Source organism: Pristiophorus japonicus, chromosome 14, assembly GCF_044704955.1.
Source record: "Pristiophorus japonicus isolate sPriJap1 chromosome 14, sPriJap1.hap1, whole genome shotgun sequence".
NCBI classification, from domain to species: Eukaryota; Metazoa; Chordata; class Chondrichthyes; family Pristiophoridae; genus Pristiophorus; species Pristiophorus japonicus.
In genome coordinates, this window is record NC_091990.1 from 31,589,172 (window position 1) to 31,616,157 (window position 26,986).

Here is a 26,986-nt window from a genome sequence, read left to right on the forward strand (position 1 = left end):
CCTGCATTTACAGGCCAGCAAGCCTAACATCAGTGATGGGGAAACTTTGACAATATAATCCTGGACAAAATTAATTTTCATTGGAAAATTATGGGCTAATAAATGAGTCAGTACTGATTTGTTAGAGGCAACTCGTGTTTGAGTAACTTGATTGAGTTCTTTGATGAAAGTCATGCAGAGGATTGATGAGGGTAGTGTGGTTGATGTGTATATGAACTTCCAAAAAGGCGATGGATAAAGTACTACATAATAAATTGTCTAGGAATCCCGGTTGAGGTTTTTTCGCGGACAAATGACTGAAAAAAGGAAAAAAAATGCGCACTTACCTGTTCCTGCTGCACCCGCTCGAGATCCCGGTCCTGAGTCCTTCACTCCCTGCGCGCCGCAGCGCGTGTACGTTGGGACGTCCGTATGCTGGAGCTGGAGTCACATGGCTCTGGGCGGCCAATCAAGGTACAATATTTTCTCATTCATAATAATGGAAACTCCGTAAGTTGGAGTTCTCATTGTGAATGAGAAACCCCCCCAAACACCCAAAACACTTAATAAAAAATAGAAAATATACACTACATATTTAAGATTAATTTAAATTAAAGTTATTAATGTCTTATAAAAAATATATATTTATCCAATTTTTAAAAAAGTTTTTTAAATTATGGTTTTAAATAAACTTACTGTAGTGGGTAGAGTTTTTAAACAATAAAATGTTTATTTTATTTTATTTTATTGCGTGTGTTAAAACACTTGTGTCTGTAAAAGTAGGCTATGCATCTGCTTTTATCAGGCACAAGAGTTTTGAGGACATTTACTGGGCAAGATATGGGTAAATCCTGCAATCTTGCCCAAGCAAGTGTCCTCGCTGCCGATCTGCGAAGGATCGGTCAAGCTTGACAGATCGGAAAAGCCGGTTTTCAGCGCTTGTGCATTGCGTGCTGAAAACCGGGTTTTCCGCTGCCTTCCCGGGTCCATAGAAACTTCCTACAGGCCCGGGAGGCCGGGATTTCTGCCCCAGAGTGTAAACAAAATTAAAGCTCATGGGATTAAAGGGGCAGTGTGGATATGAAATTGGCTAAGGAACAGAAACCAGTGAGTCGTGGTGAACAGTTGTTTAGCAGTTTGGAGGGAAGTATACAGTGGTGTTCCCCAGGGTTTGATATTAGGACTACTGTTCTTTTGATATATATTAATGACCTGGACTTGGGTATACAGGGCATAATTTCAAAGTTTGCAGATGACACAAAACTCAAATGTAGTGAACAGTGAGGAGGATAGAAACATAGAAAATAGGTGCAGGAGCAGGCCATTCAGCCCTTCGAGCCTGCACTGCCATTCAATGAGTTCATGGCTGAACATGAAACTTCAGTACCCCCTTCCTGCTTTCTCGCCATACCCCTTGATCCCCCGAGTAGTAAGGACTTCATCTAACTCCCTTTTGAATATATTTAGTGAATTGGCCTCAACTACTTTCTGTGGTAGAGAATTCCACAGGTTCACCACTCTCTGGGTGAAGAAGTTTCTCCTCATCTCGGTCCTAAATGGCTTACCCCTTATCCTTAGAGTGTGACCCCTGGTTCTGGACTTCCCCAACATTGGGAACATTCTTCCTGCATCTAACCTGTCTAAACCCGTCAGAATTTTAAACGTTTCTATGAGGTCCCCTCTCATTCTTCTGAACTCCAGTGAATACAAGCCCAGTTGATCCAGTCTTTCTTGATAGGTCAGTCCCACCATCCCAGGAATCAGTCTGGTGAATCTTCGCTGCACTCCCTCAATAGCAAGAATGTCCTTCTTCAAGTTAGGAGACCAAAACTGTACACAATACTCCAGGTGTGGCCTCACCAATGCCCTGTACAACTGTAGTAACACCTCCCTGCCCCTGTACTCAAATCCCCTCGCTATGAAGGCCAACATGCCATTTGCTTTCTTAACCGCCTGTTGTATCTGCATGCCAACCTTCAATGACTGATGTACCATGACACCCAGGTCTCATTGCACCTTCCCTTTTCCTAATCTGTCACCATTCAGATAATAGTCTGTCTCTCTGTTTTTACCACCAAAGTGGATAACCTCACATTTATCCGCATTATACTTCATCTGCCATGCATTTACCCACTCACCTAACCTATCCAAGTCACTCTGCAGCCTCATAGCATCCTCCTCGCAGCTCACACTGCCACCCAACTTAGTGTCATCCGCAAATTTGGAGATACTACGTTTAATCCCCTCGTCTAAATCATTAATGTACAATGTAAACAGCTGGGGCCCCAGCACAGAACCTTGCGGTACCCCACTAGTCACTGCCTGCCATTCTGAAAAGTCCCCATTTACTCCTACTCTTTGCTTCCTGTCTGACAACCAGTTCTCAATCCACGTCAGCACACTACCCCCAATCCCATGTGCTTTAACTTTGCACATTAATCTCTTGTGTGGGACCTTGTCGAAAGCCTTCTGAAAGTCCAAATACACCACATCAACTGGTTCTCCTTTGTCCACTTTACTGGAAACATCCTCAAAAAATTCCAGGAGATTTGTCAAGCATGATTTCCCTTTCACAAATCCATGCTGACTTGGACCTATCATGTCACCATTTTCCAAATGCGCTGCTATGACATCCTTAATAATTGATTCCATCATTTTACCCACTACTGAGGTCAGGCTGACCGGTCTATAATTCCCTGTTTTCTCTCTCCCTCCTTTTTTAAAAAGTGGGGTTACATTGGCTACCCTCCACTCGATAGGAACTGATCCAGAGTCAATGGAATGTTGGAAAATGACTGTCAATGCATCCGCTATTTCCAAGGCCACCTCCTTAAGTACTCTGGGATGCAGTCCATCAGGCCCTGGGGATTTATCGGCCTTCAATCCCATCAATTTCCCGACTAATAAAGATTTCCCTCAGTTCCTCCTTCTTACTAGACCCTCTGACCCCTTTTATATCTGGAAGGTTGTTTGTGTCCTCCTTAGTGAATACCGAACCAAAGTATTTGTTCAATTGGTCTGCCATTTCTTTGTTCCCCGTTATGACTTCCCCTGATTCTGACTGCAGGGGACCTACGTTTGTCTTTACTAACCTTTTTCTCTTTACATACCTGTAGAAACTTTTGCAATCCGCCTTAATGTTCCCTGCAAGCTTCTTCTCGTACTCCATTTTCCCTGCCCTAATCAAGCCCTTTGTCCTGCTCTGCTGAGTTCTAAATTTCTCCCAGTCCCCGGGTTCGCTGCTATTTCTGGGCAATTTGTATGCCACTTCCTTGGCTTTAATACTATCCCTGATTTCCCTAGATAGCCACGGTTGAGCCACCTTCCCTTTCTTATTTTTACGCCAGACAGGAATGTACAATTGTTGTAATTCATCCATGCGGTCTCTAAATGTCTGCCATTGCCCATCCACAGTCAACCCCTTAAGTATCATTCGCCAATCTATCCTAGCCAATTCACGCCTCATACCTTCAAAGTTACACTTCTTTAAGTTCTGGACCATGGTCTCTGAATTAACTGTTTCATTCTCCATCCTAATGCAGAATTCCACACTATTATGGTCACTCTTCCCCAAGGGGCCTCGCACAATGAGATTGCTAATTAATCCTCTCTCATTACACAACACCCAGTCTAAGATGGCCTCCCCCCTAGTTGGTTCCTCGACATATTGGTCTAGAAAACCATCCCTTATGCACTCCAGGAAATCCTCCTCCACTGTATTGCTTCCAGTTTGGCTAGCCCAATCTATGTGCATATTAAAGTCACCCATTATAACTGCTGCACCTTTATTGCATGCACCCCAAATTTCCTGTTTGATGCCCTCCCCAACATCACTACTACTGTTTGGAGGTCTGTACACAACTCCACTAACGTTTTTTGCCCTTTGGTGTTCTGCAGCTCTACCCATATAGATTCCACATCATCCAAGCTAATGTCTTTCCTAACTATTGCATTAATCTCCTCTTTAACCAGCAATGCTACCCCACCTCCTTTTCCTTTTATTCTATCCTTCCTGAATGTTGAATACCCCTGCATGTTGAGTTCCCAGCCCTGATCATCCTGGAGCCACGTCTCTGTAATCCCAATCACATCATATTTGTTAACATCTATTTGCAGTTAATTCATCCACTTTATTACGGATACTCCTTGCATTAAGACACAAAGCCTTCAGGCTTGTTTTTTTAACACCCTTTGTCCTTTTAGAATTTTGCTGTACAGTGGCCCTTTTTGTTCTTTGCCTTGGGTTTCTCTGCCCTCCACTTTTCCTCATCTCCTTTCTGTCTTTTGCTTTTGCCTCCTTTTTGTCTCCCTCTGTCTCCCTGCATTGGTTCCCATTCCCCTGCCATATTAGTTTAACTCCTCCCCAACAGCACTAGCAAACACTCCCCCTAGGACATTGGTTCCGGTCCTGCCCAGGTGCAGACCGTCCGGTTTGTACTGGTCCCACCTCCCCCCGAACCGGTTCCAATGCCCCAGGAATTTGAATCCCTCCCTGCTGCACCACTGCTCAAGTAAGGCGTCAGGAGGATATAGACAAGGTGAACATAAGAAATAGGAACAAGAGTAGGCCATATGGCCCTCGAGCCTGCTCCGCCATTCAATAAGATCATGGTTGATCTGATCATCGACTCAGTTCCACTTCCCTGCCCGCTCCCCATAACCCCTTATCGTTTAAGAAACTGTCTATTTCTGTCTTAAATTTATTCAATGTCCCAGCTTCCACAGCTCTCTGAGGCAGCAAATTCCACAGATTTACAACCCTCAGAGAAGAAATTTCTCCTCATCTCTGTTTTAAATGGGCAGCCTCTTATTCTAAGATCATGCTCTCTAGTTCTAGTCTCCCCATCAGTGGAAACATCATCTCTGCATCCACCTTGTCAAGCCCCCTCATAATCTTATACGTTTCGATAAGATCACCTCTTATTCTTCTGAATTCCAATGAATAAAGGCCCAACCCACTCAACCTTTCCTCATAAATCAATCCCTTCATCCCCAGCCAACCTAGTGAACCTTCTCTGAACTGCCTCCAAAGCAAGTATATCCTTTCGTAAATATGGAAACCAAAACTGCATTCAGTATTTCAGGTGTGGCCTCACCAATACCTTGTATAGCTGTAGCAAGACTTCCCTGCTTTTGTACTCCATCCCCTTTGCAATAAAGGTCAAGATACCGTTGGCCTTCCTGATCAATTGCTGTACCTGCATACTATCCTTTTGTGTTTCATGCACAAGTACCCGCAGCACTTTGCAATCTTTCTCCATTTAAATAATAACTTGCTCTTTGATTTTTTTTCTGCCAAAGTGCATGACCTCACACTTTTCAACATTATACTCCATCTGCCAAATTTTGCCCACTCACTTAGCCTATGTCCTTTTGCATATTTTTTGTGTCCTCACACATTGCTTTTCCTCTCATCTTTGTATCGTCAGGAAACTTGGCTACGTTGCACTCAGTCCTTTCTTCCAAGTCGTTAATGTAGATTGTAAATAGTTGGGGTCCCAGCACTGATCCTTGCGGCACCCCACTAGTTACTGGTTGCCAATCAGAGAATGAATCATTTATCCCGACTCTCTGTTCTGTTAGTTAGCCAAATAGTCAGACACATGAAATTTAATGCAGAGAAATGTGTAGTGATGCATTTTTGTAGGAAGAATGAGAGGCAGGGCTATCGGAAAATAGCAGGTTGTGGGATAATTGAATAGCTCAACCAAAGAGTTGGTACAGGCATGAGGGGCCAAATGGCCTTTTTCTGTGTTGTATCATTCTGATTCTATGTTCGAGATTAAGTTTTTAAGCAAGTGCAGAGCCAGAGGAAAAAAACAAAGGGAAAGATCTGTGATAGGCTGGATGGCAGGAGTAATTAAATGACAAAAGGTATGATGGTGCATGGCAAAAGGGGTGGTAATGTAACAAGTAAAGAAACAAATGATGGGTCCAGATGTAAATGGCTACAGCAGAATAGCAGAGGGGATAGGAAGCATGGAAAATCCCAGGAATATAGTAAAGAAAGGTGGGTAGACCCCATGGGCATGGACACCACGCCAGTATCGATAGGGGATCCCCAACACCGACTCCACCCCCAGCTGTCCTCCATAACCAGCACCTGTTGTCTGAGAGAAAATGGAAGCAGGGCTAAAATTTGAAGTTGTTAAACTCAAATGTAGTAGGACTGTAAAGTCCCTAAAAAATGAATTGCTGTTCCGCCAACTTATGTTGAGCTTCACTGGAACAGTTTAGGAGGCAGAGGGCAGAGTGGGGTGGAGAAGTAAAGTGGCAAGCAACCAGAAGCTCAGGGCACACTTGCAGGCTGAAAAGCAAACTCCCAATCTGTCTTTGGTCTCTCCAATGCACATGGACCTTTCTGTATTGTGGCCAGTTTAACTTTGAGAACTAGGTATGATGCGTGCTATGGCGGTCCCACACCATTTTCTTACTACCCCATTGTGTTGCAGAGAATTGGGTATGTTTTTAGCCTAAGCTTAACTGTTAGCCATGGCTGCAGAGTTGCACTCCCATCTCTGAATTTAGTGCAATTCGTTCAAGTCCCACTCCAAAAGCTGGAGCACATGATCTCGGTGGATAGATCAGTGCAGTAGTGAGCTGCTGCTGCATTTTCAACGGTGTTTTTCAGATGACGTTAAACTGACATGTCCCATCTGCCTGCTCAAGTGGATGTGAAAACTCCCCTGGCACAAGAGCAGCAGGGGATCCTGGCAAATATGTATCCCTCAACCAAGTGCTAAAACAGGATGATCTCAATTAATCTTACTGCTCTGTGGGACCACAGTGCACAAACTGGCTGCAAAACAAGTGATTGCACATCAGAAGCACCTTTGCTGTGAAGCACTTTGGGATGTCCTGAGAATGTGAAAAATGCTTTACAAGTGAAAGTTTTTTCTTTCTTACCTGGAGTGGTTGTGTTTTATGTGACTGCAAACTGAACATCTAGTTTGCATTAGGCAGAGTGCAATCAACTGATCAACTCCAGCGTATCTTCTCGGGTCATAAGCTGCTATGCAAATTTCAGAGTAAATCATATACTGCACGCTATGCAGCGGTGGAAGATGGTAACAACACTAAGTTTGTGAACCTAGCTAGTCAAGATCTGTGTGGGATATAAAGCTCTAGAATCGAGCTGCTGGAATCAGGCAATGCTGAGGTAGCTTATATAAACACATTATATTGACGCCAAGACTGCAAAATACTAATTTAAAAGTACCTGAAAAAGACCAAGCTACAAAATAATTGAACACAAGGAATTCCGAATAAATAACCGATCACAGGCAAAATGAACATTTTCCTTCTGTGGAACTGCTGCCAATAACTGCAGCATGACAGAGTATAATTTCAGAACCAGGACTCATGTGCATCATTGGCTTGGAATAATCACACAACTATTGCAAAAATGAAGTGTTAAAGGGACAGTGTCCCACAATCTTCCCATTTGTATGAGGACAAATGAAGAACAAAGTACAGGCATGTGTTTCATTTGCTGGATTATCTGAATATCTACATCTATCCTCATTAATAAAAGTAGCACATTCGCTGCACTTTATTACCATTGGTCTATAACATTTATATTGTGCCTTTAAGGGAGTAAAACATCTCAGTGTTTAACTGGCGAATTCGTGCCAATAAGTTTATAACTTTAGTTCTTTTCCCCTTTGCTGTGACCGCGGCTTTTGATCTCATTCACATATCTGGTTAGAGGAAATGGAGATTCTGTACACGCGGTTTGAAAGCAAACTCTGGTCCGAGGAAAAATGCTGGAACACATAAAACCAAATGTCCTCCAATAGGAAATGTGGATTTGATCCCCAGTACCACAAAAGGGGTGTTCTAACTTCATGCACTACTCATTTTCTAATCTTAAACTAGGTTTCAAATGCCACAGTAATCTACCTATTTTAGAACATTGCACTATGGCAAGAATTGTGTTCAGCACCATGAACTGTTGAATAATCACCCTGACTACAAAATAAGAGTTTCAATATTTCTATCAGTTTACTAGTTATATTCTCTCCTGCACAGGTTTTACCTAGTTCTGTACTGCATCTAACATCTACATCTAATGGCCTTCGGTGCAATAGTAAGTGGGACCAAAATACATAATCATTGGTGGGAACTAATGCATTCCAGCAACTTACAATTTGCCACGACTAGAGGGAGGCCAGAGGATTGGGAAATTTTTCAAAGCCAGCAGAGAACAACTAAAAAAATGATTGAGGAGGAAGATTAGGTTATGAAAGTAAACTAGCAAGAAATATAAAAAAAGATAGTAAGAGTTTCTACAGGTACATAAAAAGGAAAAGAGTGGCTAAAATAAATATTGGTCCCCTGGAGGATGAGACTGGGGAATTAATAATGGAGCACAGGGAAATGACAGACGTTGAACAAATACTTTGTATCGGGCTTCACGGTAGAAGGCACTAAAAACATCCCAATAGTGGATAATAAAGGGGCAATAGGTACAATCACTATTACTAATGTAGTAGTACTAGTTAAAATAATGGAACTAAAGTCCCCTGGACCTGATGCCTTTCATCCTAGGGTCTAGAGAAATGGCTGCAGAGATAGTGGATGCATTGGTTGTAATCTACCAAAATTCCCTGGATTCTGGGGCGGTCCCACCAGATTGGAAAACCGCAAATGTAACGCCCCTATTTAAAAAAGGAGGGAGACAAAAAGCAGTAAACAACAGACCAGTTAGCCTAACATCTGTCGTTGGGAAAATGCTGAAGTCCATTATTAAGGAAGCAGTAGCGGGAAATTTGGAAAAGCATGATTCAATCAAGCAAAGTCAGCATGGTTTAATGAAAGGGAAATCATGTTTGACAAATTTGCTGGAGTTCTTTGAGGATGTAGCAAGAAGGGTGGATAAGGGGGAAACCAGTAGATGTGGCTCTCCTGGATTTGGATTTCCAGATGGCATTCGATAAGGTGCCACATAAAAGGTTAATGCACAAGGTAAAAGTTCATGAGTTGGGGGTAATATATTAGCCTGGATATAGAGGACTGGCTAACTAACAGAAGAGAGTCGGGATAAATAGGTCATTTTCCGGTTGGCAGTGACTAGTGGGGTGCCACAGGGATTGGTGCTGGGTCCTCAACTATTTACAATCTATATTAATGACCGAGTGTAATGTAGCTAAGTTTGCAGATGATACAAAGATGGGTGGGAAAGCAATGTGTGAGGAGGAGACAAAAAATCTGCAAAGGGATATAGACAGGCTAAGTGAGTGGGCAAAAATTTGACAGATGGGAGTATAATGTGGGAAAACGGGAAGTTATCCACTTTGGCAGAAATAATATAAAAGCAAATTATAATTTAAATGGAGAAAAATTGCAAAGTGCTTAAGTACAGAGAGACCTGGGGGTCCTTGTGCATGAAACACAAAGTTAGTATGCAGGTACAGCAAGTAATCAGGAAGGCAAATGGAATGCTGGCCTTTATTGCAAGGGGGATAGAATATAAAGGCAGAGAAGTCTTGCTACAACTGCACAGGGAATTGGTGAGGCCACACCCGGAACACTGCGTACAAGTTTGGTCTCCGTATTTAAGGAATCCGCTCTGCGACTCTGGGAGGAGCTCCTCGGCCACGGGGAGAACAAGGTTGAGGAGGACTCTAGCGACGACTTTCCCAGTGGCTGATCGCAGGGAGATTCCTCTGTAGTTGCTGCAGTCGTACTTGTCCCCTTTTTAAAAAGATGGTCACAATCATTGCATCTCTAAGATCTCTCGGCATGCTCTCCTCCTTCCAGATGAGAGATGAGGTTGTGTATTCGCGCCAGCAGTGCCTCTCTGCCATACTTCAGTGCCTCAGCAGGGATTCCATCCACTCCGATAGCCTCCTTGTTTTTTATGGCTTTTTCTACCTCGTGCAATGTTGGAGTCTCACTGAGGTGGTGGCGGGTAGCATGCTGCGGAACGGAGTCAAGAACATTCTAGTCAAAGGCAGAGTCTCGATTGAGATCTTCGTCCCCTCCGGGGCACAACTGATTTTTACAGCGCGACAGCTGCAGGAAAAATGCAGGGAGCAGCGGCAGCCCTTATACATGGCCTTCTTCGACCTTACAAAGGCCTTTGACACTGTCAACCGCGAGGGCCTATGGAGCGTCCTCCTCCGTTTTGGATGCCCCCAAAAGTACGTCACCATCCTCCGCCTGCTCCACGACAACTAGCAGGCTGTGATCCTTACCAATGGATCCATCACAGACCCAATCCACGTACAGACGGGGTCAAGCAGGGCTGCGTCATCGCCCCAACCCTCTTCTCAATCTTCCTCGCTGCCATGTTCCACCTCACAGTTGATAAGCTCCCCGCTGGAGTTTTAACTAAACTACAGAACCAGTGGGAAGCTGTTCAATCGTCGCCATCTCCAGACCACGTCCAAGACCACTCCAACCTGTTGTCGAGCTACAGGATGCAGACGACGCCTGCGTCTGTGCACACAGAGGCTGAACTCCAGGACATAGTTAATATATTTACCGAGGCGTATGAAAGTATAGGCCTTGCGCTAAATATCAGTAAGACAAAGGGACTCCACCAGCCTGTCCTCGCCGCAGAGCACTGCCCCCCCAGACATCAAGATCCACGGTGCGGCCTTGGACAACATGGACCATTTCCATTATCTCAGGGGCCTCCTATCAACAAGAGCAGGCATTGACGACGATATCCAACACCGCCTCCAGTGCGCCAGTGCAGCCTTCGACCGCCTGAGGAAAAGTGTTTTTGAAGACCAGGCCCTCAAAACTGTCACCAAGCTCATGGTCTACAGGGCCGTAGTAATACCCACCCCTCCTATATGGCTCAGAGACGTGGACTATGTACAGTAGACACCTCAAGTCAACATTGTCTCCACAAGATCCTACAAATCCCCTGGGAGGACAGTGGCACCAACGTTAGCGTCCTCGCCCAGGCCAACATCCCCAGCATTGAAGCACTGACCACACTTGATCAGCTCCGCTGGGCAGGCCACATAGTTCGCATGCCAGACACGAGTCTCCCAAAGCAAGCGCTCGACTGGGAACTCGTCCTCGGCAAACGAGCCAAAGGTGGGCAGAGGAAACGTTACAAGGATACCCTCAAAGCTTCCCTGATAAAGTGCGACATCCCCACTGACACCTGGGAGTCCCTGGCTAAAGACCGCCCTAAGTGGAGGATGTGCGTCCGGGAGTGCGCTGAGCTCCTTGAGTATCGTCACCGAGCATGCAGAAATCAAGAGCAGGCAACAGAAGAAGCGTGCGGCAAATCAGGCTCCTCGCCTACCCTTCCCTTCAACCACTGTCTGTCCCACCTGTGACAGAGACTGTGGTTCTCGTATTGGACTGTACAGCCACCTAAGAACTCATGCTAAGAGTGGAAGCAAGTCTTCCTCGATTCTGAGGGACTGCCTATAATGATGATTTCAGGAAGGATATACTTGAATTGGAGGCTGTTCAGAGAAGGTTCATTAGGTTGATTCCAGAGATCAGGGGGTTGACTTTTGAAGATAGATTGAGTAGGTTGGGCCCATACTCATTGGAGTTCAGAAGAATGAGAGGTGCTCTTATTGAAACTTATAAGATAATGAGGGGGCTCGACAAAGTGGATGCAGAGAGGATATTTCCACTCATAAGGGAAACTAAAAATAGGGGACATAGTCTTAGAATAAGGGGTCGTCCATTTAAAACTGAGATGGAGAAATTTCTTCTCAAGAGTTGTGAATCTGGAATTCTCTGCCCCAGAAAGCTGTGGAGGCTGGGTCATGGAATATATTTAAGGCGGAAATAGATTTTTCAGCGATAAGGGGATAAAGGGTTATGGGACCGTTCAGGGAAGTGGAGCTGAGTTCATGATCAGATCAGCCATGATCTTATTGAATGGCGGAGCAGGCTCGAGGGGCCAAATGGCCTACTCCTATTTCTTATGTTCTTATTTCAAATTTCTGCGCTATTTTGTTCTTTAATTAAGCTGCTATACAAAAAGATTTATATAGCTATTCAAATAAAGGTTACTGTTCTTATATTCTCAGTTTTAATTTTCTTTGCTGTTACTAATTTTGGCCAAAATGGCACTAGTACAGTTTACTACTCCAGATATGTGCAGACGCACCATTAATAAAATCTGCAACTACTTCCTGTGGGAGGGAAAAAAGAGCCTATCAGAGGGAAGAAAATTGAATTTAGAAATTTAATTTCCATTTATTACCTCAGCTTTTTACAGCTTTATAATTCAACGTTTATAAAAAAAAAACAAAACCCTTTTAAGTCAAAAGATGACAAATTCAAAATATTCATTAGATTTGTTAAGCTCCCACAAAAGAACAGCATCTAAACAAGTTTTTACTCTCAGAACAACCGTAACAGTAGAAGACACAAACAGTTTGGGTGAAACCGGCCTGTTACACAAAGCAAAATACAATCCAAAGCTACTGTCAACCAGGAAATCGTAAAATCCTTCAGATCCTGGGAGTACCATCCTCTTCCTATAACAATTTCATTTAAAAAAGAGAGACTTCCAGTGTTCTAGATACAGCGCATTTTCACGTGAAGCTCTTTGTAAAGAATGTTGTGGACAATCAAACGGCTCAAATAAAACTCAAACTCTGCAGAAACTACACTACAGGTCATATCAGTGGATTAAACACAAAGGATTTGTACACTTACATAAACGATGTCACAAAATACCATTACATAATGATAGCCAAGACAAGAACTGCAAACAGATTTTAAAAAAAGGTACTAACACTTTCAATGTTTAGTCACTAACAGCATAAATTCAGTCAATTCAGCGCAAATCCAGCATAGCTTGTGGCTGCATGTGTAAAACTGATTTACTCCAAATTCACTTAACTTATTCCATTTAAATCTGATTTTATCAAAATCAGTTTCCCACAGTGGACTCATCTCACCCTCAAGCGGACCATTTAGAAAGGAGTCAGGACATTCTGGGCCACAGACTTCCCCAAGATCTCTATCAGTCTGTTCCATGACCAGCTGGCAGAAACCATGATTAAGTTAGTTGAGTTGATGGAGGGAATGAAACATCTCTCTGCTCCTCAGAGCTCTATCTTGAGTCCAGATGTGAATGGATGAATCTCACCAAATCGTGGTAGATGAGGATGAGCAACTTACAGCTCTAGCATTAAAACTCACCAACCATCAAACCATCGGCTTCTCAAATATTATTGCATTTAAAATATGAGATGTAGCTGTGAAAATGAAAGACATGTAGGAATTTTGTTCTAATGTGATAAAACTTACAATCATATTATGATTTGCCTGTATGAAAAATAATTTCTAGTATAGGTAAAAGAGGCAGTGTCAAGTGTTCATGAGTGGCATGGCAGCCATCTTAATGTACTGGCATTATTACAGCAGCCAATTTTAAAATGTACAAAGCCCTTGTGCCTAATCCATTCAGCCCCTTAAGTTAGGTTTATTCAGCACTCTCTCTCATGATGGTGGTGAAGTTTGAGCCTTTCGCATTGACCGCAGAGCCTTCTCTCGGAGGTGCTTTTCTAGATCATCTAAGTTTTCTTCTTCACTTTCTGACTCCTGTAATAAATTAAGTAGATTAAACTCATGTAGAATCACATTACAATACCATTTTAACAGTCCCCCGCCCCCCCTCCAGCACTAGATGCTCAGTGGCTTAATTCAAAAGAATCAGGATATCAAGCCATCCAAATTTTGTATGGCAGAAGCAAATATACAGCTCAAATAAATTTGATTGCTTCTGCATTATAAAATTTGGACATATAAAAAGATATGCTTTATGATCTAAACATTGGTTATTTTATTGCTTGTGCAACATTTTTACTAAAGCATTCCCAGCCTCCAAAAAGTAGGTGCATTATAATGTACACTTGACTCCCAAATTATTTTTTCAACCTAGTAACATACAAGTGGTGCAGGTACCAGACTCAAATGGAAAAGGGAACAGCCCACTTCTATAATTCATAACTGTGGAATATAATTTCTGTTTCCAGACATGAGACGAGGAAACCCCCAGTGATGGAAAGCTTTGGGAACCAAAGGTTCACAGTAATCTGTTCTTCCCAAGTATGCTACGCTTACCATATGCTATGTCTCAAATTACTCATATTGTATCCCAAAATATTATTTTCTGAAAAAACCTATTTCCTTTCACAGCTGCATTATCCTTTCTGTACTTGTGACTAGAACTGCACACAGCATTCTACAAATGACAAAGACTGGTTGAACCCATCTTCTCTAGGGGACGCACAAATGACGTGTTCAGAATAATATTAACTCGGGGGTCCTAATCAAGTCATCCATACCCAAGACTACACAACAGAATATTAATCAGACTCCTTCATTTCTCACGGAGTATCCATAGCTCCGCTAACCTATCTATTTGTAACCCTCCCCTTGCATATTTTCAAAAGTGTTAGTTGCCATTTCTACCAGCAACAGTCTGTGTACAAAGGCCTCAATCTATGCTCCTCTCTGACCTGATAAAATGCATTCTTTGAGGATCTAAAGTAATCTAGTCAGTGTTTTCCTCAATATCAGGACCGAGTGCTTACTTATGAACAGAGCTAAAAATGAGCAAAATCTACACAAAGGTAGCCATTTCTAAAGCGTACACTTCAAAGTTGTAAATTATACATGTTAGGGTTATTACAACCAGGAAACATACAATTTATTTCTATTTGTCTCTAGTTTGAACTATTCTTGAGACACTGACTCACTTTTGTGGGTTCTGAAGCTTCTGGCTGGGGTGACTTTTCTGGAGCTTCAACTGGTTCTACTGTTTCTTCTACAACTACTGCTGCTGGTGCCACTGTAGCCTTTTCTTTCTTATGCTTCTTGTGTTTCTTGTGTTTTTTGTCCTTCTTGTGTTTCTTATCCTTCTTTTTCTTCTTCTTCTTTCCACCAGCTTCCTGGTCAGAGATCTTGAAGATACAAGGCAGTATTACCTCAAAGCATTCAATAGCAAGAAATATAGCTCTCATTGTTTTTTTTAAGTGGATCTTCTGCATTTATGATGTTAAAAAGTTGGCAACAGAGTTACAAGAATAGATGTGCTTTATCATAAAGGCAGTATAAATACTTCAAGGCAAAGGCAATTTCTGAATCGCACATTTTAGAATAGAAAACTAACATTACTATCTTGGCATCCTGTATGAAGGAAGCCAGAAGAAATTAAGTTTGAAAAATCAAATGCCGAGGACGTCTGCTGACACAAATTGAAGTACCAACACACTATCCTCGACTGATGAGACTAGGGTTCAGAACCATAATTCTTCACATTGATTCATCAATCTTATGCATAATATTGTGGGAAGGAAATTCAAATCACCCACCACTCAAGAACATAATAGCAAGAGCAAGCCATTCAGCCCTTCGAGCTTCCTCTGCCATTCAGCCATATCTGATCTACCTCAACTCCACCTTCCGCACTTTCCCCAAATCCCTTGGTTCCCTTACTATACAAAAATCTAGCGATCTCGGTGTTGAATACACTCAATGACTGAGCATGCACAGCTCTCTGGGGCAGAGAATTCCAACGATTCACACCTTTTGAGTGAAGAACTTTCTCCTCATCTCAGTCTTAATGGCCGGTCATTTATTTGCAAGAGTGTGACCCCATGTTCTAGATTCCCCAGTCAGGGAAAAAATCCTCCCAGCATCTACCCTGTCAAGCCCCTTAAGAAGTTTGTGTTTCAATGAGATCACCTCTCATTCTTCTAAACTCTAGGGAATATATGCCTAGTCTACTCAATCTCTTCTCATAGGACAATACCCCACCCCAGGAATCAATCAATCTAGTGAACCTTTCTTGCACTACCTCTAAGGCAAGTATATCCTTCCTTAGGTAAGGAGACAGTACTCTGCCTCACTTATGTGCCTCACGAGGGAGGAGTCCTGGCAGCTGACTGCCCAGCCAAAGATAAGGAGCCTAAGTTTCCACACGATAAAAAACGGGCGCCCCTCCGAGCTGGGCGCCTGTTTTTCGCGCCTAAAACGGTGCTGGAAAAAAAACGCGCGATTCTGGAGCGCCCTGCAGCTCCTTGTCTGTTTGGCGTGGCGCCCAAGGGGGTGGAGCCTACACTCACACCGATTTTGTAAGTGGGAGGGGGCGGGTACCATTTAAATTAATTTTTTCCCTGCCGGCAATGCTGCACGTGCGCGTTGGAGCGTTCGCGCATGCTCAGTATGAAAAAAACATTGGCACTCGGCCATTTTTGTAGTTCTTTGTAGCTGTTTGTAGCTGTTTAATTTTTGAATTTTTTTTAATAAAAGCACATTGCCATCAGCACTGAGAAGGCTGCAGGAAGCCTCAGAAAGTTGAGGCAGCCTCCCCCCCTCCCCCGCGGGAACGAACAGCTTTCTCCTCTCCCTCCTCCCACCCGGAACGAACGGCTCTCTCTCCCTCCCCCCCGCGCGGGAACGAACGCCTGCAGCATTCTCCCTGGCTGAAGCACTTTTACACAGGTAGGAAGATGGTTTATTTAATCTTTTCTTTGCTTATGTTTATTCAGGTTGGATTTATTTGTATAATATTTGTATAAGTATAAATAAGGATTTATTATAGAATTTAATGACTTCCCTTCCCCCCCCCCACCTCGTTCTGGACGCCTAATTTGTAACCTGCGCCTGATTTTTTAATGTGTAGACAAGATTTTTTCAGTTCTACAAAAATCTTCACTTGCTCCATTCTAAGTTAGTTTGGAGTACGTTTTCACTGTGGAAATTTTGAAATCAGGCGCCAGTGGCCGGACACGCCCCCTTTGAAGAAAAAATTCTGTTCCAAAGTGGAACTGTTCTACCTGACTAGAACTGCAGAAAAAAAAATGTGGAGAATTGCGATTTCTAAGATAGTCCGTTCTCCACCAGTTGCTCCTAAAAATCAGGCGCAAATCATGTGGAAACTTGGGCCCAAGGAGTGGCAAGAGGAAACTAAAGATGGCCGAGAAAGAAATATCAATTAGAGAGTGCTACCTTCAGAAAAAAACTCCTATGTCGTAATTTCAAATGAGCAATACTCACTCGTCACACAAACTCTTGTATCATTGTCGAATAAAAGAGCTTCTACTGTGTTAAAAAATCTCATGTACATCATTTCTAAACCAAGAATTTATTTTGTTCAATGCATTTTTCAATTTTTGGAAGCATCATCCATTCTCTAGAACATTATCTAAAAAAGAAATTGTATCTGGGGAATTTATAAGAGTAGCTTAATGTCACTTAAGCTTCGAAATGAAAGCTCCAGAGATTATGGAAAACATTTGCAAATACTAAATTATGCAGGTTGCCCTTGCAGAATTTTGAAAATACTATACATAAATCATTCCATAAAACTCCACAAGTCAACTTACATAAAGTAAACCACCCAATTTTAATTGGAGAGCCTCAGACCTTTCACAACTCCGCTCAATTTTAAAACACTGAACAAGGCATTAGCAACTGAAATGCCTCATCAGTTAAGAATGAATCAAAATCGAACTGGGCTCATGAATGAGAATCAATTTTCCCATTTCTAGATCTCTTCAAAATTCATACTAAAGCATTATAAAATACAAGGATTGCCTAGTCTGCTATTAAGGGTCACTCAACATCTTGCAAAGTACAGTTTTACTGTGGGAGTTATTTGCTCTGTTGGTCTTAATCTTTGGAGAACCTATGAAGCCAAATTGGAGAAAAATGTTAAATGGCGGAATACTGAAGTGTAATAGTACTATTACCTTGACAGGAGATGGACTGATTGAAGCACTCTTTGCCTTTTTGACTTGTGGTGGTGGTGGTGGTGGTGGTGGTGGTGGAGGAACAGGTGTTGGCGACCTGCTGGCAGACTGTGACCTGGAGACTGAAGCAACTGGCCTTTTCTTGGGAAGAGGTTCTGGCGATCTAGATATGGATCTGGATGACGTAGCCCTTCGCACAGCTTGTGGGCTTGGTGAGATCCTAAGAAATTCACAAATTAGTGTATTCAAAATGAAGGGGTCTTAGGAATCAGTAACAGAATTCACAAAGCTCATCTTCCGCATCAACTGGATTGAAACTGCCAAAGTTTCCTAGAACAAGTTTCTAACTGAAATCCAAAAGGACAGACGCCCGAGTTAAGAAACTACATGCTCTAGTTGCAACAATGATTAGAATGGAAAGTAAATTCGATACAGAAATGGAACCTGCAAATAGATTAAGGAACTATCCATTAAGAGAAAATGCATTAAGTTGCCATTGCAGCTGAATCTAGGTTGAGGACACTCAACCAAAATATGTATTAAATGAGTAAACTGTAACTTTTCTTCGCTCTATATATTTAATTATATGCTGCAATGAAAAGTGTAAGTTAGGAAAAGTTATAAAGTTATGTTTCGAGTTCAGCAAAAATGAAAGAGCTGCAAAAACTATAAAGTTAAATCATGTGGCAAGAGAGAACATTTGGCCATGAAAATGTTGTGAACAGCCAAAACTAGACCGTGGCACATTAAGTGTTGGAATACTTTCACATGGTAAGCACGTTATTAAACCGTTATATTCTATTTAGAGCCCTTACTTTTTGGGCTTCTTCGGTTCCGGGGTCCGTGAAACTCGGCGGATTGGCCTGTTACTCGGGGATGGAGACATATGGCGTCGTTGTGGTGGTGGCGGTGACATTGACACTCGTCGTGCTGGTGGTGGACTAATGGATCCACGCATCACCCTGGGTCGTGGGGATGGCGAGTGGCGTTTGTGCAGCGGTGGTGGTGAGCGAATATCTCTGTTGGAACGGCTGGGAGGTGATCCTCTCCGACGCCTTGAAGAGGGAGAAGGAGAACTACGGCGCTTTGGTGCTGGTGATGGGGAGCCCCTCCTCCTCGGTGGTGGTGATGGAGTGTATCTCCTCTGAATTGGAGGGGAATAGCGCCTAGGTGAGGCTGAACGTCTACGTGGCGGTGGAGATGGAGATCTAAAAGACAAATCAATGACAAAATCACATTAGTAACAGTGCGTATAACTGCCATGGTTGGAACAGATAAATCTAAATTTAAATAGTTCTAATTATTCTCTGACTTTATTCTGGTAGACCATTCCTGTTATGTGCAACCTAATAATTTAATTTTTGCTCCTTTCACTCAAATGCATAAAAATAGGATTCCACTGCCATAGAAAGAGAATTTTAAGTTGGGATATGACTAATATACCAGTGATACCACACTGAAAAACTCAAATGCCAGAGGCATAATTAAGGAGCTCCATGCAGACCAGAAAACTTCCAGCTTTGATCTCCAGTTAGTAAATCTCAGCTAGGATGACAGCAGGGCCACGAGTGGCCTCGAACTACATTTGGCAATGGAAAAAAAATGTCAATTGAGGTTCTTTCCGATTACAGTGATCACATTGCAAAGAATACAGATGTACATCGGATGAGAATTAACTAAAACTTGGTCGTGACCCCTTCCAAAGTTGAATAAATCCCCGATACAATTGAAGCACACGCAAAGACCTGAGCAAGGCAGGTGAGAGCTGCCACATAACAAGTGGGAAGGGAAGGAAGAAAAAACAATATAAAGAAAGGAGAGAAAACTCCACACACAGAAGAGTTTCAGTTAGAACAAGGCATCACTAAAACACACTACACATATGCAATATAGCATGCTTACAATGATTTACCCTGCAATCAAAAACATTCTCTGTAGGAGTGTAAAACATGTAAAAACATTACAACTATTTCTAGATAATTAAACTTAAAAGTTCCCAGTATCATTAGCATTCATCAGTACCAACAACGTGGACTTGTGTAGCTCAGGTTGGAGGGGGTGACAAAAGATACTAAGCAGAATTCTATGTTTCAGATACCCTAATACAGCAAAATCCATTTATAACTATGATACAGTACTCTCATGCTTTGTGTAAGCCTAAATTAATGGTATGGTGAATTAATTATTGACTGCTACAGTGCTGCAAACTGAAGCTTGCATGCAGCAGACTAACTTTGGACTGGAGATTCACAATACGAAAACCAATTAACCCATAACAACAGCAAAATCTCCATTTATACATGATGTACTGTTTTCAGGCAAAAAATTCTATATTCAAGACTCAACAGAATTATATCAGCGCCATTTATTTTGATATACCAAGTACATGATTTCTATCTTGCAACAATAAAGTACAACTACAACCATTAACCTGAAAAGGGAAACAGCAGCTGAAAAGATGGGCAGAAAGTTCCTACACATGCAAAAGTTAAAAACATTTTTTGGGACATTTCTGGAAAAATGAAGTCAATGTTGAAACTAAACATGGTTTAACTGCACCTGGGCATGTTTCAGGTGCATCACAATCTTGCTAAACTACATTTCATGTCATAGCGCATTGAAATTCGATGTCCGTCTACGCTATTTCAAGAGACATGCAGAAATAATCCCTTATATATTTTTGGAATTTTAAGAAATCCACGAACTTGGTAATAAGCGAACCATCCTAATTCTACCACCAACTTCACATTCATCACCTTGGTGCTCCCAAAGAAATGATGGAAAGTTACTAGTTTCCCTCTAAATAAGACATACTTGATAACTGGACGGCAAACATTTACAAACCTGCGCCTGAGTGGAGATGGTGATCTGCGCCTTCTAGGAGATGGAGTACGGCGGCGCCTTGGTGGTGGTGATGGGCTTCTCCTTCTCCTGTTTGCCATACAGCAGCATGTGAACATACATTCAAGGTGTCATCACAAAATAAATATTTCATTGTAGATCTCCCATTATCTCCCATCCTCGAAAGTTAAAACTGAGTTTTAGCCAAAGCAAATAAGCATTATACTGATATAAACTGCTTTAGAAATAAATTCTGGTATAGAATGCCTTTTCACAAAATATACAGTATCCACAAAATGATTTTCTGTACAGTTCCACAATTATAAAATGGAATCAGTTACATAACATTTTTTCGTAGCTCTTTTGAAGTTAGGTATAAAGATTAAACAGAATTGTTACTGTGACATTATTGTGTAAAAGAAATGTTATGTAATAAGGTTTAGATAGGATTAAAAAGGTATTCCCAATGCACTAGTCTTCAAAGTTAGGTGCATCAACAGCCCCATTATGTGGAATTTATAGCACAGAAACATGCCTTCAGCCCAACTGAGTTATGCCGGAGCTTATGCTCTACACGAGCATCCTCCTACCCTACTTAATGTAACACTATCCTTACCAATACCCCTCCAAGTTTTGTAAAAGGAGCAGCTGGAAAATAATAATTTCACTTCATGTTTACTGAAAAAAGATGCCAGCTCCGATCCCTGGTCTGATATAGGCCAAGCCTACTCAATCTTTCCTCTCAGGATAATCCTCCCCATCCCAGTAATCAGTCTGGTGAATCTTCACTGACTTCAGCCAGTTGGGGAGCTACAATTAGCCTCAGCACACTTAGACAGGAGAAGAGCTATTTTTAAAATTAGCTTTTTATTGATAATAACTATTTAGTGACCAATGCTCCCCCTAAGGTGCATTGCCGATCGCAAGGTCCTGCTGGCCGCTGGAAGAAATACAGTGCAGGCGCGGTCGCTCAGCAAATTTAAAGGACCCACGCAGGGGGGAAAAAATTAAGGGAACATCTCTAGTGACCTCATTTGTGGGTCAGGTCAAGACTGAGCTTGATAGTGATGTCCTGCACTGTTGAAAAGCCTTCCAACACTTTGTCTAGGTCCACACACAGAGAATTCTCAGTTGAATAAGGTACCAGATTGCCGCCAACTACCCATTACAACTATTCCCCAAAAAGTCAGCGCCTTCCGGAGTGGAGAAATATGGAGAAGGAGGACACATTCTTCAGAACACGCAACTACAATACTGTGCAAATCCCTTGGAATGTAATTGTGAAAAATTGTAAGTATAAAACATTAGAATTTCTATTGTTTGGAGAATAACATTAAATAATGTTTTGTAAGTGTCTCTAATTCAACATTAAAAAAAAGATTTATTAGTGTAATTTAAATACTGTGTTTCAAGGTCGAAACAGATCATAAATTTCACAGGGACCACATAGGGCTTTAATTTCTTCAAACGACTTAATGTCCAATTTTTTTTTTTTTAAACTCAAATTGAAACTGAGCAATAACCATAGAATACAGAATATCACTGGTGACACTGTTATTTTACTTGTTAGATTGTAATTCACTCAGGTTATGGGTCTTTCACACCAAATAAAGCTGGCTGGCAACACCATCCCACATACAGTGAAACCCATCGTGTGTGTCGAATTTGAAAGCCAAACCACGTATTTCTGCAAAATGCCTTCCAGCAGGTCCTAAACTAGTTCACACCATGTCAAAATGATAACACCCAAACTACCTGCGCTGAACTGAATATGCACACTAACCTATCCTATTCCATAAATGTATACTGCTTTTATATCCAGGGATCAAAAATTCTACTGGGTACAGGTATATCTTATGTCTGCTTACTTAGTGCTCCACAGATTCGAGATAAATTAAGCTGGTTGGAACACATGACCTAACTCGATGAATGGAAAAAAAGGGTGACTGTCAACAGAATTGCTTCCCAATAATTTAAGTAGACACAAGGACAGTATCTACTTTTCTTATGAATACTGTTATCTACAACAGTGACTCAAAAACTAGGACCCAGGAGTTTAAGAGAGTACTGAGGCCCTGGAGCAGTAGATTAGAACATATTTTGATTCCAATGTTGGTTTTATAATTATAATAGTATGTAACTAGTCCTAACTATTGAATTATATCCTTTACTCTCTTTTACACCACACTTGCAATGTATTTCTAGAATTCTTTACTGTGTTTTCCTCCCCGAACAGTATATTTTCTTTTCATTTTTGGTTATTTTTATAACCTTAAATATAAAAATTGGCAAATTTGGTACAAGTGGGTTTCACTGGATTTATAGTCCCCCAAGTATTTGCAGATTTAATTAATCAAAAGCAGATAATTCACACTGAATTAGTTATTTAAAGTTCAGTTTAAAGTTCCATTTGCAAAATTAACAAAAATCAATTTCAAGCATACATCCTAAGAATTAAGTGCTCTAAATTTCCTGTTCAATTGAAGATTTGATGCAATAATTGCTTTGGCGCTCCAATGAAAGTGGATTTAAGGCAGCCCTCTTGCATTGTCCAATAGGCAGTGCAATAATTCAACTAATTAGTAGTTGGGCTGGGGTTGCTAATTAAAAGGAACCTTAAACAGGCTAACGTTTTCAATGATCAGATAGCAACTCATTTTCAAACCAACCTTTTCGCCACTGGGAAGTGCCACCTCTTTCCAAGCGGCATCCTGATAGCAAGAGAAAACAAAACCAAGCTGTGTTTTTCCACAGATCAACCTCTAACGGAAGTATCTTAAACCAATAATTTATACAGACAGTGCCTCTCTGGCGGATTTAGATTTGAATTCATAACTACAATACATTTATTTTAATTTTTGTTTACAAATAACCTCCCACACTTCTTTCTATTTACTGAATCTCACGCTCTAAACTGGCTGGGAAGAACCGCAGTTGACAGTGGACTTTAAAGTCCATTTAATGACCAACCAGTAAGGAGTGCCACATGTAACCTGATGTGGAACAGGGATGATTTATCTTCCCCACTGGCCTCTGCTTGGTGCTGCACCTAATGGCTCATCCAAAACTAGCAACTCCCAATCCACCCTGTAACACTCGACTAGTTACGTACTCAATTTAAAAATATTTCTCTTAATTGCTGTGTATTTCAGGGTTTGCACAATATTTAATAACTATTCAATTCTTATGATGAATTATCTACCCAAAGGATTCCAGTACTTATAAAGAGGATCTTTCCTCTCTCAATGACTAATTTTCATTTAGTACCAGCTTCAAGTTTTAGGAAAGGAATACTTCCAATTTACAGTACACATCCCATAAAGTTTCTAACTTATTCCATTTCTCTCGATTCATGAAATTCCAAATTTTAATTGCCAAGACATGAGGGGTGGGGGGGTGGACACAGCAAATTACCCACAATGTACCACCAGGCAGACCAAGATCCCCATTCAAAATAATAAGCTTATACAAAAGCAAATGATACCTTTCAAGTAGAAGGCACTTCCAGCAGGCTAACTTGTAACATTTCAAATTTAGAATTTCGTCTGCCAGGTAGGAGGGAAAGAAAAACTTTTTTTGGTTGGGATAAGGAGCACTTAAAACTAAATGCATTGTATCCCTCCCAATATTACGGTCTCCCTTTAAGTGATGCAGTCTTTAAACATGGTTTCCCATTACGTGATAAAGAAAATCAGCACTATAAAACAAGTGAAATACCTGCAAATACGGCAAGAAATTTAAATTTCAGCAGAGTTGTTTAATTTAGATTCTACACTAAGCCAGCTGCAAGTTATTTTACTAATATGGTCCTTGTATCTCTGTCCTCCAACCCAAATTCAAAAAAACCTTATGAACGTATTGGCACCAGACTTTTTAAACTGCTTTGACAGGATTTAGATTTCTCCAATTTGCAGATGGACTGATTTGTATACAAAGAGGACCAAAAATGAGCTTTGCACAAAAGCACCTCCCCCGTCCCCATTGGACATTTTTCTTTACTTGAAAAAAATCCAGTCTTGTAGCTGCAGGAGAGGAAGTTGATATTCAAATGAGCCTTTAGTCACTTTCAATATGCGTAAATCAGATTTTAGTAAATGGGAATGTATTTAAGCCATTGAGATGGAGCCACAGCAAAACTACAATTGCAGCCTATGCCATCTTAGTACGAATAAGCATGGCGATACAAGACACTTTAAAGTGCAGACTTCAGGCCAGGATAGAACCTAAAACCTAACTACACATTTTTCTTAATACTGAATTCCAAAGTGATCCAACAAAAAAATGATTCCAACAGCAGAAAGTTATTTGCATTTTACCTCGGTGAAAAGTCCTTGTGCCGTTTTCGCATTGCAGGAGATGGAGAAATACTCCGAGACATTGAGCGCTGGCGTCTCCTTCGAACTTCCCCATTCTTCGTACTTGACCTTTTTGGTGCTTCATTTTCAGATGAGGAGGAAGATCCAGACTCTGCGTAAGGGACATTTAACTAATTAAAATAATGAAATGAATGAGTACTACATGATATACATATTAATAGGAATTATATATAGGTCAAAAGCACACAAAACTGAATAAATGCCAAATAAGTCTGCCCTCAAAAAATGAAGCAATATTCCAGCCAATATTAACGTTTGCACATATCAAATTATTCATCTCGGCCTGCTGATAGTACCATTTATACCGAGTCTGAGACTAACTGATAGTGGCAATACTATTTCCAGTGAAACAATGCTCTTATTATTTTTTTTAAAATCAATGCTCCACTCAAATAAAAATGACCATGTATTAATGCGCGTGTACACCTGGGCAATACTCATAATAACCAGCACATCACCTAGTATTGCAGAGCTTGACAGTGCTGATAAGCCAAAAATGGGAGTTGCACAGCTTTAAAACACTACATATAGGAAGGTCTCAAATCATCAACAGGAGGGTTTATCATCTCCTGGGCATTACATTTACATGGCCATTTTGTTCTTCATATACAATGTTTAAAATTATGAGAACTAGCATTAGTGTATATAGCACATTTTAACAGCAGAGATCAGGTTTAGTTTCCATTTGATTTTCATATATGGGCAGCAATGCAGGAAATGTAATATATATATTGAAACTGCGACACTTGTATGCACAACTTGGTTTGCAAAAATATATTCAGACAATATACTTTAGCATTTTAGGCACCTACATGGTCCAATATACCTAACAATTTAAATGTGTCACACTATATGAAGTTCATAGTTCCATACGTTTAATCCCTTGTGGCTCTACCTCAACTTTCTCATTACCAAAAATGAGTCAGCATTTGTAGATGGCTTCTGGAAGTCACAATTTCAGTGTACAAAATTGAATGGAGTCAGATTTCCATAGGAAATATTGGGCCGTAAACTGCAGCCTCCGGGTGCGCATGCGCCCAAAGAGGCCTCACAAGTGCCGGTCTGAGAACCAGCATTCGCAAACTGTCAAAATTTCTTTTGACAGATCGCACGCATCCCCGGGAGATGGACATTCGCGTGCAGAGATTTGGACTATTTACCCAACTCCTGCTCAGCGAATGTCCTTCAAACTCTTACACCTGGTAAGAATTTTAAAAGGTAGAAAAATTAAATTTTATAGTAAAAACCCTGTCCATTAAGGCAAGTATATTTTTACCCATATTAAAACAAAAAAATAAAGCTTTGCCTAAAACATTTAATTAAATTCAATTTCAATTAATGTTAAATACGCGAGGTGTTTTTTAAATTTTATTTCTTGTGTTGTGTGTATGTTTTTGGGGTATTCTCATTGATAGTAATTGGAGCTCGTACAAACGGAACTCACCATTATCAATGAGAATAGTCCATGTTCATTGGTGGTCCATGCCCATGTGATGCCAGATTGCGCTATGTTCCTGGGATGCGTGGGCTCATACGCTGGACTGCGAATGAAGGCCTTGGACCGCAAGTCTACGCTCCTCCGGGACGACCAGGTACTTTCGTTAAAAAAATTTTGGTCGGAGGTGTCTGCCCACAGGAAGCCTCCAACCGCAATTTCTGGGCCATTGATATCTCATTTCCTCCCACATTCCTTTTTCCACTGTCTCAGAATAAAGACGAGAGCACCATACTCGAGTTTGTGTGCCAAAAAGAACAAAAAAAAAATAAAGTAGAATTCTTAACTGAGTAGCACAAACAACAAGAGCGCCAGACAGAATGCCAGGGTATTCCATAATGAGCAACATAAACTTAAACCTCTCCGCCTTTCTTTCCTCCTTCAAGACGCTCCTTAAAACATATCTCTTTGACCAAACTTTTGGTCACCTGTGCTAATTTCTACTTATGTGGCTCAGTGTCAAATTTTTTTAATACTCCTGTGAAGCACCTTGGGGCGTTCCACCACATTAAAGGCGCTATATAAATACAAGTTTTTGTTGTTATTTGATCATTCATTTCTATTCAAACTTTACACTAAGGTCGCTTTAAACGCCTGAT

The 26,986-nt window shown here is 41.3% G+C and overlaps 1 protein-coding gene across 6 annotated transcripts in view; it reads right to left on the reverse strand.

Annotated features, from left to right (window-relative positions):
* Positions 1-12,137: 12,137 nt before the first annotated feature.
* Positions 12,138-26,986, reverse strand: part of srrm1 (serine/arginine repetitive matrix 1) — a 45,587-nt gene continuing 30,738 nt past the window's right edge. For 5 of the 6 annotated variants that reach the window (XM_070899096.1, XM_070899094.1, XM_070899093.1 and 2 more), the window contains 7 exons: positions 24,833-24,983; positions 23,186-23,227; positions 20,520-20,606; positions 18,491-18,883; positions 17,676-17,895; positions 14,679-14,882; positions 12,138-13,518 (listed from right to left, as the gene is read on the reverse strand). In XM_070899096.1, coding sequence (XP_070755197.1) covers positions 13,417-13,518; positions 14,679-14,882; positions 17,676-17,895; positions 18,491-18,883; positions 20,520-20,606; positions 23,186-23,227; positions 24,833-24,983 — 1,199 coding nt within the window. In that variant the 3' untranslated portion in view covers positions 12,138-13,416. The remainder of the gene's footprint in view (positions 13,519-14,678; positions 14,883-17,675; positions 17,896-18,490; positions 18,884-20,519; positions 20,607-23,185; positions 23,228-24,832; positions 24,984-26,986) is intronic. The other variant, XM_070899095.1, reaches the window with a different exon arrangement.